Here is a 14045-nt window from a genome sequence, read left to right as displayed (position 1 = left end):
TGCCTGTGTGTCGGCCTCTCTCTGTGTGTCTCATGAATAAATAAACTCTTTAAAAAAAAAAAAAGTGACATTCAGAAAGACTCTATTATTTTAGGAGCGTTAGGGGTGACAAACGATTAGAAAGGAGTCCTAAGTTGGTAAGCATGTTTGATATACAAATGATCTCTTTCTCTCTCTTTTTCTAAGTATGGAAACTTCATTGATAACCTAAGAATCTTCACCAGGGGAGGAACTGGTGGAATGGGTTACCCTCGTTTAGGCGGAGAAGGTGGAAAAGGTGGTGACGTCTGGGTTGTAGCCCATAAGAGAATGACTTTAAAACAACTTAAAGACAAATATCCTCAGAAACGGTTTGTGGCTGGAGAAGGAGCAAATAGTCGGTAAGTATTTACTGAATGATTTTGATTTTAGAAAACAAATCCGTCCCAGAGAAGAAAAAAGATCAAAATTTAATTGGTAATTGGAAGTAAATTATATATTCTGTATTTGTAACTGAGCAAAAAATCTACAATAATAGTCTCAACTCTAGCAAAGAGAAAAGGTAGATACTAAGGATTGTTTTGGAGTTTTGTTTTGTTTTGGAGTTTTTAACCATTTTTATCCTTTTCTATTCTCAGTGTCTGTTTATATACTTTTGCACTTCTCTGTGAAAACAAAATGATCTGAATCTCCACTATTTTCCTCTAAAATTAATTTTTTGGCAATCTTTATAGGAAGCCTTTTTCAGATTTCAGCTGTTCTACCTACCCCACCATCCCCAGTAGTTCTGCTGGGATCTTAAGATGTAGAACCTGTTTCCCGGATACGTTCCTTGTGTATTTTCCTTTGGCTTGTTTTGGTCTTCTCTCTGTGATGTCAAAACCTTCCCTCTATTTTTTGTAAATTTTTGTTATTTTTTATGGGACATGTTATGCTGCTCTCAAAATATGAAAAGAACTTTCTCTTTCATTAAACAAAATTGAAGAAGAATCTTACTTGGTTATCTATATTTTGGAAGTGTTGCTTGAACCAAGTCTTGAAAGAGGAATGGTACTTTGCCAACAATCAAGGCAGGAAAAGGTGCATTGGCAAGTGTACAACATTTATAAAGGCAGTGCATTAGGGAGGAACAAAATGGTGAAATAATACTTTTAGCATAATTGTGGTACAAATGGGGAGGCTTATTTTAAAATAAAGTCATTGTAGTCCAGATAGTGAAGAGCCTAATATGCTGTGTTAGAGTTTGAGGATCATCTGAGAGTGATGGGGAGCCATTGAAGGATTTTAAATAGGCAAGTGACATTAATTAGTGTCAGAAAAACCATTCTAGGGATAATTAGGTTAAAGAATGGGTTGGAGGTGTTGATTGAGACCAGAGACAGGAGAACAATTTGGAGAATATTGCAGTATTTCAGAAGTGATGAAGTTTACGGTGTCTGGCCTATACCCATCCTAGTTTCATATCCTTCTACATTCTGTGTTTTCTGCATTCCAGCCAAATTGGCTTTCTTTTAGTATCTTATATTGGTATTTGTCTTCTATCACTGGCCTTTATTTGTGTTACCTTTTCTGTAATGCTTTTCCCCCTCCTTCATCCAGCTGCCTGCTGTGAGTCCTTTAGATTTAAGCTCAAGTCTTTCCTGATCTCCCTGATTAGGTCAGAATTCCCAAATGAACTTAAGTGTGTGAATTCTAATTCATAAGACTTGGGCAACCCAGGTGGCTCAGGGTTTAGCGCCGCCTTCAGCCCAGGGCCTGATCCTGGAGACCCTGGATCAAGTTCCACGTCAGGTTCCCTGCATGGAGCCTGCTTCTCCCTTTGCCTGTGTCTCTGCCTCTCTGTGTGTGTCTCATGAATAAATAAATAAAATCTTAAAAAAAAAATTCGTAAGACTTATCACAGTTAAAATTTTCCATTTATTCATGTATCTGTTAATGTCTTCTCTCTTGAGGTCCATGAGGGCAGGGAGCATTAATAGATTAGATCATAGTTTTCTTCCCAGATATCTAGTACAGTGATTGGTACATAGTAGGTACTCAGTCAACATTAGTTGAATAATGATTAGATTGACAGAAATGGATGGATTAGAACTATATTTAAGTAAAATAAATAAGACTTCATGATTGATGGAGTATTGAAAGAGAATGATAAAGGATGACTTCCTGGTGTTGACTTGAGTAGTAGCTAGATGAGAGTATCATTCTTTGAGAAGGATTATGTAGAAAGTGGCAGCTGAGATGTAGAAGAAGAGAGCTTAAATGGCCCTTGGAGATGTCAGCAAGCACTTGAAGTATGGGTCTGTGATTCAGGAATACGGTCAGGTCTAGAAATAAATTTTGTTAATCATAAATGTGATTCATGGTTCATAAGCGTGAACCAGGGTAGGTGCATTGCAGAAAAAATTGAGAATCAAATTCTGTTATTCACCAACATTTAAGGAAAAGAAACAAGTGTGCTCTAAAGTAGCCAGGAGAGGGGATCCCTGGGTGGCTCAGCAGTTTGGTGCCTGCCTTTGGCCCAGGGTGTGATCCTGGAGCCCCGGGATCGAGTCCCACGTTGGGCTCCCGGCATGGAGCCTGCCTCTCCCTCTGCCTGTGTCTCTGCCTCTCTCTCTCTCTGTGTGTGTCTATCATAAATAAATAAAATATAAAATAAAATAAAATAGCCAGGAGAGACAGTGTCATGGGAGCCAGGGAAGAATTTAGAGGAGGAGGAGGTAACAGTTTTATTTGTCTTGTGGATTTCAGGTAAATTAAGCCAAGAAGTTGAATAAACTTACTGAAGGCCAGAGTTTGAATGAATTATTTTATAGTTTAGTGAATTATGCCTTCATATGTCTGTGTTTGGGTCCTACAAGAAGTATGTACCACAGTAGGATTTGATGAATAAGAGATTTATTGGGAAAACGCTTGTAAAGGCAAATTGTAGAGGGACCTGAAGGAAGTTGGGAAAGTTGTCTGACCACTGTGCAAGTTTAAACCTTATGAAAGAGAAAGGGAAGGGCAAAGGTTTAGTCCACTGTGCAGTTCTAAGAAAGTTTAGACAAAGAATGAGACTCTTGGATCGATGAGATTGAGCTTTTATTTTCATTTTGTAATAGTAACAGAGATAGTGTCTATTCAATTCAGCACACTCTTTTTGAGGATCAAGTATAAACAAGGTATTAAAACAAGATCTTACATGTAGGAGACTCAAAGATGAACTCCTACAATGGAGCATGGTATATCATGCTGTGATTTTTTTTTTTTTTAAGATTTTATTTATTTATTCATGAGAGACACAGAGAGAGAGGCAGAGACACAGGCAGAGGGAGAAGCAAGCTCCATGCCTGCATGGAGCCTGATGTGGGACTCGATCCTGGGACTCCAGGATTATGCCGTGGGCCAAAGGCAGGCGCTCAGCTGTTGAGCCACTCAGGCTGCCCTATCATGCTGTGATTTTAAGATATTGCTTTGTAAGTTTCAGTGCAAAAACTTTGTATAAGTTACTTAAAATCATAAATGATTGATTTGAGAATAGATTGGTATTTTAACTTTTTGAAATACGTTTTTGGAGTTTAATATTTAATACAAGGGACTTTTTTTTATGTACTGATATCTATACATTGCCTCATTTATCCCCCATTTTACCCCAAGAATGTGCTTTCCAACCAGTCTGTGTCCTTACCCAAAGAACCAGGCTTTATCAGTATAGTCTCACCCCTCACACCTATACCCACCTCTCCCCATTTTCTGTTTTTCAAACAAAGCTCACTTAATTCCATATAAAGAGATTTGTTCCCTATTGAATATAAATCTTAAGTCCCTTCTTTCTTTTTCTTGAAAGATTTGTTCATGTGCTTTAGTTTTTGGGAGATGAAAAAGTTAATCATAGGAACAAGAGCTCAACTATTAGACTTCCTTTTAAGTGCTCTAAACTAGTGTTTTTAGACTGTCTTTCCATTCTTTAATGTGGTACTTTCAAACCATTTTTAGTGTCGTCTTGACTGAGAAACATTTTACTTTTCTACCCAAATATGTATGTTATCTCTATTTTCTGTCCTGTGGTATATCATACATTTTTGTTTTCCTTTATTTTGGGAAAATATACCTAACGTGAAATTTTCCATTTTAATGTGTACAATTCTGTGACATTGTACATAATGTTGTACAGCAATCACCTATCTTGTTATAAATGTTGGTTGTGACTGCATTTTGAAAAATACTGCCTTAGGGTTATAAAATCAATTTATTAGATTTCATATAAAAAATAGAATAGGAAACATTAGCATGTAGCACATAGTAAGTATGGTTTCACAAAACTTTAAAGTCATATATATATATATGAACTTGTGTATGTGCATATGTATACATATATATGAATGACTGTATTATTTCTTATTGAGTTGCAATTGAAAATTGAGAACTAGTGCTTTGAAGAAGCCATACTTTCAACATGTGAATACCTTTAAGGTGTTCAAGATCTGTATAAAATAGTCTGTTCCCTCAAATATAAAATAGGGATAATAATAGTATATGTTTCTCTTTGAAAATATTAATAAAATTGATAAACCCTAGCCAGACTTATGAAAGAGAGAAAGGACCCAAATAAATAAAATCACAAATGAGAAAGGAGAAGTAACAACATCCCAGAAATACAAACAATTCTAAGAGAATATTATGAAAAACTATATGCCAGCAAATTAGACAACCTGTAAGAAATGGATAAATTCCTAGAAATATATAAACTACCAACACTGAAACAAGAAGAAATAGAAAACTGTTAACCAGCAGAGAAATTGAATCAGTAATGAAAAAACTAACAAAAGTCTATAGACAGATGGCTTCACAGGTGAATTCTACCAAACATTTAAGGAAGAGTTAATACCTATTCTTCTCAAACTTTTCCAAAATATAGAAATGGAAGGAAAAATTCAAATTCATTCTATGGGGACAGCATTATCCTGATACCAAAACCAAAGACTGCACAAAAAAGAAAACTATAAGCCAATATGCCTGATGAACATGGATGCAAAAGTTTTCAGTAAAATACTAGCAAATCAAATCCCACAATACATTAGAAGAATCATTCATCATTCACCATGATCAAGTGGGATTTATTCCTGGGCTTGAAGGGTGTTCAGTATTTGCAAATCAATAAATGTGATATGCCACATTAATAAAGGAAAGGATAAGAACTAGATGCAAAAAGAAAGCAATTTTACAGAGTACTACATCCATTCATGATAAAAAAAAAAAAAGCCTCAACAAAGTAGGGTTAGAGATAACATAACATCGTAAAAGCCATATACAAAAACCCCACAGCCAATACTGTCCTTAATGGGGAAAATCCAGAGAGCTTCTACCATCAGGAACAAGACAGGGATACCCTGTCTCACTCCTGTCAGTTAGCAGAGTATTAGAAGTTCTAGCCACAGCAGTCAGACAACAAAAAGAAATAAAAGGCATTCAAATCAGCAAGAAAGAAATCAAACTTTGACTATTTGCAGATGACCCAGTCCTCTGTAGGAAACCTGTAAGACTGTACCTAAAAACTGCTGGAACTGATACATGAATTCAGTAAAGTCACAGAATACAAAATCAAGGTACAGAAATCTGTTGCATTTCTGTATACCAATAATAAAACAACAGAAAGAGAAATCAAATAATCCCATTTTTAATTGCACCAAAACCCGTAAGATACCTAGGAATAAACCTAACCAAAGAGGTAAAATATTTGTATTCTGAAAACTGTAAAATACTGATGAAAGAAATTGAAGATGACACAAAGAAATGGAAAAACATTCCATGCTCATGGATTAAAGAATGAATAATGTTAAAATGTCTATATTACCCAAAACAATATATGCATTTAATGTAATCCCTATCAACATACTAACACTATTTTTCACAGAGCTAGACCAAATAATCCTAAAAGTTGTTTGGAACCACAAAGGACTCCCAATAGCCAAAGCAATCTTGAAAAAAGAAAGGCAAAGTTGGAGGCATCACAATTCTGGACTTCAAGTTATATTACAAAGCTGTAGTGATCAAGTAGTATGGTACTGGTATAGAAACAGACACATAGGTCAGTGGAACAGAATAGAAAACCCAGATATGAACCCATAACTATAGGTCAGTTCATCTTGGAAAAAGCAGGAAGGAGTGTCCAATGGGAAAAAAGTCTTTTCAACAAATGGTGTAAGGAAAACTGAATGGCAACATGCAAAATGATTGAAATAGGACCACTTTCTTATACCATGCACAACAATAAATTCAGAATGGATTAAAGACCTAAATGTGAGACAGGAAACCATTAACATCCAAGAACAGAGGCAGTAATCTCTTTGACATTGGCCATAGCAACTTCTTACTAAATTATCTCCTGAGGCAAGGAAAACAAAAGCAAAAATGAACTATTGAGACTTCATAAAAATAAAAAGCTTGATGAAGGACACATTCCACAAAATTAAAAAGTAACTTACAGAGTGAGAAGGTATTTGCAAATGACATATCTGATAAAGGATTAGTATCCAAAATATGTAAAGAACTTCTAAAACTCAACACTCAAAAACCAAATAATCCAGTTAAAAAATGGGGAGAAGACATAAATAGACATTTTTCCAAAGAAGACATACAGATGGAGGTTCCTGAGTGGCTCAGTCAAACATCTGCCTTCGGCTTGGGTCATGATCCCGGGTGCTGGGATTGAGCCTTGTATCAGGCTCCCTGCTCAGCAGGGAGTCTGCTTCTCCCTCTCCCTTACCCCCTTCTCCCCACTCATTCTCTCTCTCTTACCGTCTCTCTCAAATAAATAAAATCTTTTAAAAAAAAGACATACAAATGAGCATGAAAAGATGCTCAGTATCACTCATCATTAGGGAGATAACAAATAACAACTACAATAAGATACTACCTCACACCAATCAGATTGCTTAAAATTAACAACCAGGAGACAACAAGTGTGGGCAAGGATGCGGAGAAAGGGAAACCCTTTTACACTGTTGGTGGGAATAAAACTGGTGAAGCCACTCTGGAAAACAGTATGGAGGTTCCTCAAAAAATTAAAAATAGAACTACTCTATGATCCAGTGATCATGCTACTGGGTATTTACCCCCAAAATACAAAAATACTAATTCGAAGGGATACATATACCTTGATGTTTATAGTGGTATTATCAACAATAGCCAAATTATGGAAAGAGCCCCAATGTCCATTAATTGATGAATGGATAAAGAAGATATGGCGTATATTTACGATGGAATATTGCTCAGCCATCAAAAAGAAAGATCTTGCCTTTTCCAAGAATGTGGACGGAGCTAGAGAGTATTATGTTAAATGAAATAAGTCAGAGAAAGATAACATGATTTTACTTGTATTTGGAATTTAAGAAAATAAATGAGCATAGGGAAAAATAAAACCAAGAAACACTCTTAACTATAAAGAACAAATTGAGAATTAGCAGAGGGGGAATGGGTAAAATAGGTGAAGGGGATTAAGAAGTACACTTGTGATGAGCACTGGGCATTGTTGATAAATGTTTAATCTGAACACCTGAAACTAATATTATACTGTGTATTAATCAACTGGAATTAAAAACCTTTAAAAAATAATAGTACCTGTTCCATAGAATTTTCATGAATCTTAAGCTATTAAAGCTTTTAATAGTGCCTGGTACATATTATTGGCTGAATAAGTGGTAGATAATTATGTAATAGCCTTAGTATGCTGGTTATCATTATGTAATTATATAATCTCTTTTTGTTTGTATATTTTTATTCATTTATCTCTGTAGAAATGTAACTCAAGCTTATAGTAAAAAAGAAAAAGATTTAAAAAAAAAAAAAAGTCAACCACCTGTGTAATTCTTCCGTCTGTAGATAACCATTATTAACCAGTTTTTGACTTTCTAAGACTTTTCTATATATTTATGCAAAATGACTGGTGGTCATTAGCTTGTAATTATGTGGGTGTATATAAAATTTGGGGGTACAAAAATGAGAGCACAGTATTTTCCAACCTTTTCTTTTCTCTTAATGTTTTTTTTTCCCACACCAGAGAACTGTTCAGAATGGCTACATACTAATTACTTTGGAAATAACATAACTTTTTTTGGCATTCATTTATTTAGGTAATTGCAGACTTTTTTTTTTTAAACTGTTATAGTCACAATGTAATATATATCCTTGTGCATATAGTATTTTACACGATCAGTTTTTTTTTTAGGATAAATTTCCAGAAGTAGAATTAATAGTTAAAAATTTATATCAATTCTATCATGATCAGTGTGAGAGTAGCTAGATGAGTGTCTTATAATTAAAGTACTCTTATTTGAGGTCATTTGTTAAAAGATTTGTTTTTCAATGGATTTTCCATTTTTTTCTAACTTATTTGTATTGTAGCAATATGATATGTTAGTTCATTATGAGTTAAAATGACTTGATGGTTAGCTTGGTAACAAATCATTACCTATTATTATTTGTTTTTGTTATTTATTTTTATTTTTATAGGATAGTCTAAAATGGAAATAAATAGTAATTATTTTCTTTTCCTCTGATATTTGGCCATTTTTAACATCTGCATTAACAAGAAGAGTTGGTTGCTAGTCTTTGTAAACCATTATCTTGGCTTGAGTAGAGTCCTTTTAATATAGTGAGTTTTCTCTATTTTAATTTAGCTTTATTTTTTTGTAGAGTTAGTGCACTGAAAGGATCCAAAGGAAAAGACTGTGAAATTCCTGTACCTGTGGGTATTTCAGTAACTGATGAAAATGGTAAAGTTATAGGTAAGTGTATTGTAGATTCCAAGGTTGTGAAAAATGTGCATATTTTCTAAAATTGTTTGGAAACTGTGGGGAATAGCTCCTCTTCAATGTCAGAATTTTTAAAAAACTATTTTAACTGCTAATTTATAAGAGATATTTAAAACTTTATATAAAAGTTGTTTAGGGGGCATCTGGATGGCTCAGTTGGTTGTGCATCCAACTCTTGACTTCAGCTGGGGTCATGATCTCAGGGTGGTGGGATCCAGCCCTGAGTCAAGCTCCTCACTCAGCAGGAGTCAGCTTGGGATTCTCCATCTCCCTTTGTCCCTCCCCTGCTAGTGCATGCACATGTGCTCTCTCTCTACTAATAAATAAATCTTTTTTAAAAATTTTTCAAAATTAACTGCTAGATATAAGATTATTATAAACATACAGCTCTTTGGATTTATAAATTGGAATTTTTTTGGCATCTATTTCTAAATGAAAAATGTCATTAATGATTAGCTACACTTAGTAATCTTCATTCTAAGTATCTTTCTCTGTCTTTTTAAGGAGAACTCAATAAAGAGCAAGACAGAATTTTGGTAGCTGAAGGAGGTCTTGGTGGTAAATTACTTACAAATTTCTTACCACTGAAAGGCCAGAAACAAGTCATTCGCCTTGATCTAAAACTTATAGCTGATATAGGCCTAGTGGGGTAAGTAACATTTGTATTTTTATTTTTATAATTTCAGAGAGATAGTTCATGAGTAGGAGATAAATGTAAATGGTAATTTGGGACCAGTATTATTTATGGAATAAATTTATGGAATTTGTGCATTGTTTGTATTGAGAATGCTGCTAAATACAGTTATTTTAATATTGCAAACATAGAGTTTCACAGTTAATATTTATTTGTAAAAGGAAGATAATGGCAATTGAGTAGGCTAGTGGGAATGATAGACAATGAATCAAGAAAGAAAAATCAATCAAATGCAGTAGTATAAGAAGGTAAAAAGAATGTTACCAGATATTTAAAAATAAAATTTAAAATCCAAACCACATTTTATGAAGTGTATGGAAGGAAGTAAAAAGAGAAAAAATGAAATATTCTTACAAGTCTTAATTAATAGAGGTATTGCTATCTTGTTGATCAGATGGCTAATGGCCAATACAGATAGTCTCAACCATCAGACTTAGACACTGTTGGAGCACCAAGTTGGATCTCGATATGACTGTTTCCTTGTCCTTCATGATCTGCTTAGGTCCATTCTCAGTACTGCAGACCCCACAATGTTATCCTCTTTTACAGGCTTCCATTGTTTCATAGAACAGTGTTGGTATCCCTGGGTGGCGCAGCGGTTTAGCACCTGCCTTTGGCCCAGGGCGTGATCCTGGAGACCCGGGATCGAATCCCACGTCGGGCTCCCGGTGCATGGAGCCTGCTTTTCCCTCTGCCTGTGTCTTTGCTTCTCTCTCTCTCTCTGTGACTATCATAAAAAAAAAAAAAAAAAAAAAAAATCATAGAACAGTGTTGTTTAGCTGTAGAGTTTGCAGTGCTGGCACCTGACTGAGGGAGATAGAGAGCAAAATAGAAAATAGGTAAAGGAAGGGAAGGCTTCAGCTTTGCATTTCTTCTCTCCCTGTCTGCCTGGCCCCACTTCAGCATTACACAGTAGTCAGAACACCTAAGAAAAAGGTAGGGAACACTGCTTTTTTGCTGGTTCTATTTCAAACTTTCAGTTCCACTCTTCACCTCACATAGCTTCTAATTCATCTTCTCTAGGCATCTCACTGCTTTCTTTACCAGAGTCATCAGTCTGAATCCGTCACCTCTTGCCATGCCTGTCTAGCTACTAAGTCTTAACAGCAGTGCCCTAGAATTCATAAAGGTCCCATTCTTGCTAAAGTTATAATACAGAAAGATGTGATCCTGGTGTTCAGGTTTGCCATTTGCATTTAGTTTTTTCCGTATAGTTATGAGGCATAGTTTCTGTAACACATATTTTTCACAATGTGGGTTTAGTAGGTTTTTATGAACAAGACTGAGAATCTAGCCATTCGCAGTCTCATTTGTTACGAAAATGTGTTTCAGATTCTGTAAACACTTTTACAGACTAAAGAGCCTCACAAGACTAAGTAATAAAGGTGGGATGAGGATGGGGAACTCAAGTGAGTGACTATTTGGGTTAGAGTTTCATATCCTCTGAAGGCCACCTGGAATGTCTTAAATAAGTTGTAGAATGTCTCTAAGCCTTTGTTTTCTCATTTTTAGTAGTGGCTGGAGATGGTAAAATGTAAGAAAACACATTTACAATACATTCCTTGGATTTATGAATGTTCAATGAATGAATGGTAGCTGTTACCATCATCATCATCACTACATTGTCAATGTATTGGAGAGTACATATAGTACTAAGCTTTTCAGAAGTGGTTTTGCTATTACAGTCAATAATTGAAGCATCGAGGGTTTTTTTTAAAGCATCGAGTTTGTTAAGTACAATGCTTAACATGTATTTTAGTGTTTTTAAATTGGGCAACTATTCTTAAAAAGTTATTACTGTGAGTACCAGCGTAAGCAGATACCTGTTTGCTGGTTTCAGGAATGAACTGCATCTTAGAAGAAAGGTGTCCTATATACATATTTATTTGTACTGCTCTTCTCAAATCTGATCTTTGCATAGGTTGTGATATGGGAGAGCTTTGTTCTTGTCTCCTGGAGTCGAAAAATCAATCTCGCAGACTGTAACATAGCAAAGTGATAGAGGTTTATTAAGCAGAGATACAGAGAAAGCTCTCAAAAGCCAGAGGGGTTCTGACAGGGTTGCCCCTGAGGGCTTTTATAGTCTATCTTTTATAGGGAACTGGGGGGGGGAGGGGACTTGGTAAATTTCCTGTCAATATCAGGGTGGATATTTAGAACAAACATGGTGGACTTGTAACATGATGTTTCTTTTTTTTTTTAATAATAAATTTATTTTTTATTGATGTTCAATTTGCCAACATACAGAATAACACCCAGTGCTCATCCTGTCAAGTGCCCCCCGTCAGTGCCCGTCACCCATTTACCCCCACCCCCCGCCCTCCTCCCTTTCCACCACCCCTAGTTCGTTTCCCAGAGTTAGGAGTCTTTATGTTCTAGTCTCCCTTTCTAATATTTCCCACACATTTCTTCTCCCTTCCCTTATCAAACAAGATGTTTCTTTGTAAATATCATGAGCACAAACAAGGTGTTCCTTCTCTCTGGTTAATGTCTCCTCCATAATTCTCTACATCTGGGGTTTCTGTGAGCCTAGTAGCTATTAAAGGGGAATACTCCCTAACATTTTGGAACTAGGGAGCCAGGTTTATTTTTTTCTGTTTTTACTGTCTTACCTCTGTTTTCTTGGGATGGGTAGGAGCCTGATTCTGGGGCCTTTCTCTTATCTTTCCCTGACTAGCCCTGTCTGCCCCTAACTCATTCCTACATCAGTTGGATTTCAGTCTCTAAAATTTTTATTAAGTACTTTTCAGGTAAAATCTCAATTATCATTTCTTCAACCGTTAGCATCCTATTTCTTCTCATATTTTGATCTCTTTGGAAATAGTTGCTGGCTGATATTTTTCTGTGTTTAATACTATTATGAAAATATGAAGATAATGGAAAGAAATAAGCAAGTCTAGTTAGGGATAATCATAAATAAAAATTATTGCAATTTGCATTTCAAAAAGTTACAAGGGCCTGGGTATAGTAAGATATCAGACAGTACTGTATTTCCATAGGAAAATGAGTCATTAAAAAAACCTCACCTAATTTTATTTTAAATTCATCATAGGAAGACATACATAGATACATATACATATACATATATATTTAAGATTTTATTTATTCATGAGAGACACAGAGAGAGAGGCAGAGACATAGGCAGAGGGAGAAGCGGGCTCCTTGCAGGAAGCCTGATACGGGACTCGATCCCCAGACCAAGATCATGCCCTGAACAGAAGGCTGATGGTCAACCGCTGAGCCACCCAGGCATCCCAAGGAAAATGTATTTAATGAGATATTTTAATTAGATTTATTTTTAATGTTAAAAAAGCTCTACTAAAAGGTTATAAATTTTTATAGAATTTCAGATGGATATTTCCAAAATATTACGCCATTATTCCAAGTGAAAGTTTTGGTGTGTTTTATAAGAAGAGCTTTTTCCAATTTGAATGAAAACTATAAAAGCAGGGATCACAGTTGTTTCACTGATTGCCATATCTCTGATCATAGTATATTGCCTGGTGTGAGTTAATCCTTAATAAATATTTTTTTGATAAATTTAATGAAAATATCTTAATGGAATTGAGGAAATCATCTCTTAAGTGCCTCCCATTCCTAGTACTTTCTTTTATATGGTAGGCCTTTCCTGAGGCAAATTTAGCAATAAAATCAAAGCCTTTATTATAACAGGCATATGTTTTAATTATATTGTAAATCAGTATTTTCTCATCAAGAAATGTCTCTCAAGAAAGAGATTAAAGATGTATGTAAAAGTTCAAGGATAGGGGTGCCTGGGTGGCTCAGTAGGTTAAGTGTCTGCCTTCAGCTCAGGTCATGATCCCAGGGTCCTGGGACTGAGCCCTGCCTCCGACTCCCTGCTCAGTTTGCTTCTTCCTCTGCCCCCCACCCCCACTCATGTGTTCTTTCTTTCTCTCTCAAATAAATAAGTCTTAAAAAAGTTCAATGATAATAACTGTAGTGTTTAAGGTTTTAAAAGAAATAATATAGATATTATGAAATGAAAGGTAATTGGCTGAAAGAAAAAAGTTATCTATTAATTCCACCACTTAGGGGTGACTTTTAATGTTGGTATATGTCCTTCTTGCTGTATACTTGTTTTTTTACAATGTCATTCATAATAGTAAAGCATTGGAGATAACCTAAATGCCTGACAATAGGAAATTAAGTAAATTACAGTGTGCCCTTGAAAAGTGTTCACCTTTTAATACTCAGTTTAAAAAGCAGGCCAACCAACTATGAAGTAGTCTTTCAGGAAAAAAAAAATCAAAACTAAACCTGATCAAGGCATTATATCAAACTAGCAATTTATAGAAAAACTAGGGCAAAGGAGTATGCTAAAGGACATCATGGGAGTGTTTCAAAAAAATTCAGACTATGGGAAAGAAACACTAGGACAAATGACCCAGTTTCCTTAAAAATAAAACTGCAGGGGCACCTGGGTGGCCCAGTCAGGTAAGCAGGCCAACTCTTAATTTCCGCTCAGGTCATGATCTCAGGGTCCTGGGATCAAGACCATTGTGGGGTTCCACACTCAGTGGGAGTCTGCTTGAGGATTCTCTCTCTCTCCCTGTACCCCT

The 14045-nt window shown here is 35.6% G+C and overlaps 1 protein-coding gene across 2 annotated transcripts in view; it reads left to right on the top strand.

The window, feature by feature from the left end:
- The window catches only part of GTPBP10 (GTP binding protein 10), a 28358-nt gene that overhangs the window by 854 nt on the left and 13459 nt on the right, over positions 1 to 14045 (top strand). For both annotated transcript variants that reach the window (XM_077857044.1, XM_077857043.1), the window contains exons 2-4: positions 187 to 380; positions 8653 to 8744; positions 9276 to 9420. In XM_077857044.1, the coding sequence (XP_077713170.1) occupies positions 187 to 380; positions 8653 to 8744; positions 9276 to 9420 (431 nt within the window). The remainder of the gene's footprint in view (positions 1 to 186; positions 381 to 8652; positions 8745 to 9275; positions 9421 to 14045) is intronic.

This window comes from Canis aureus, chromosome 18, assembly GCF_053574225.1.
Source record: "Canis aureus isolate CA01 chromosome 18, VMU_Caureus_v.1.0, whole genome shotgun sequence".
Classification (NCBI taxonomy): domain Eukaryota; kingdom Metazoa; phylum Chordata; class Mammalia; order Carnivora; family Canidae; genus Canis; species Canis aureus.
Note: the sequence above shows the minus strand (reverse complement) of the source record. Positions and strands in the feature narration are given on the sequence as shown.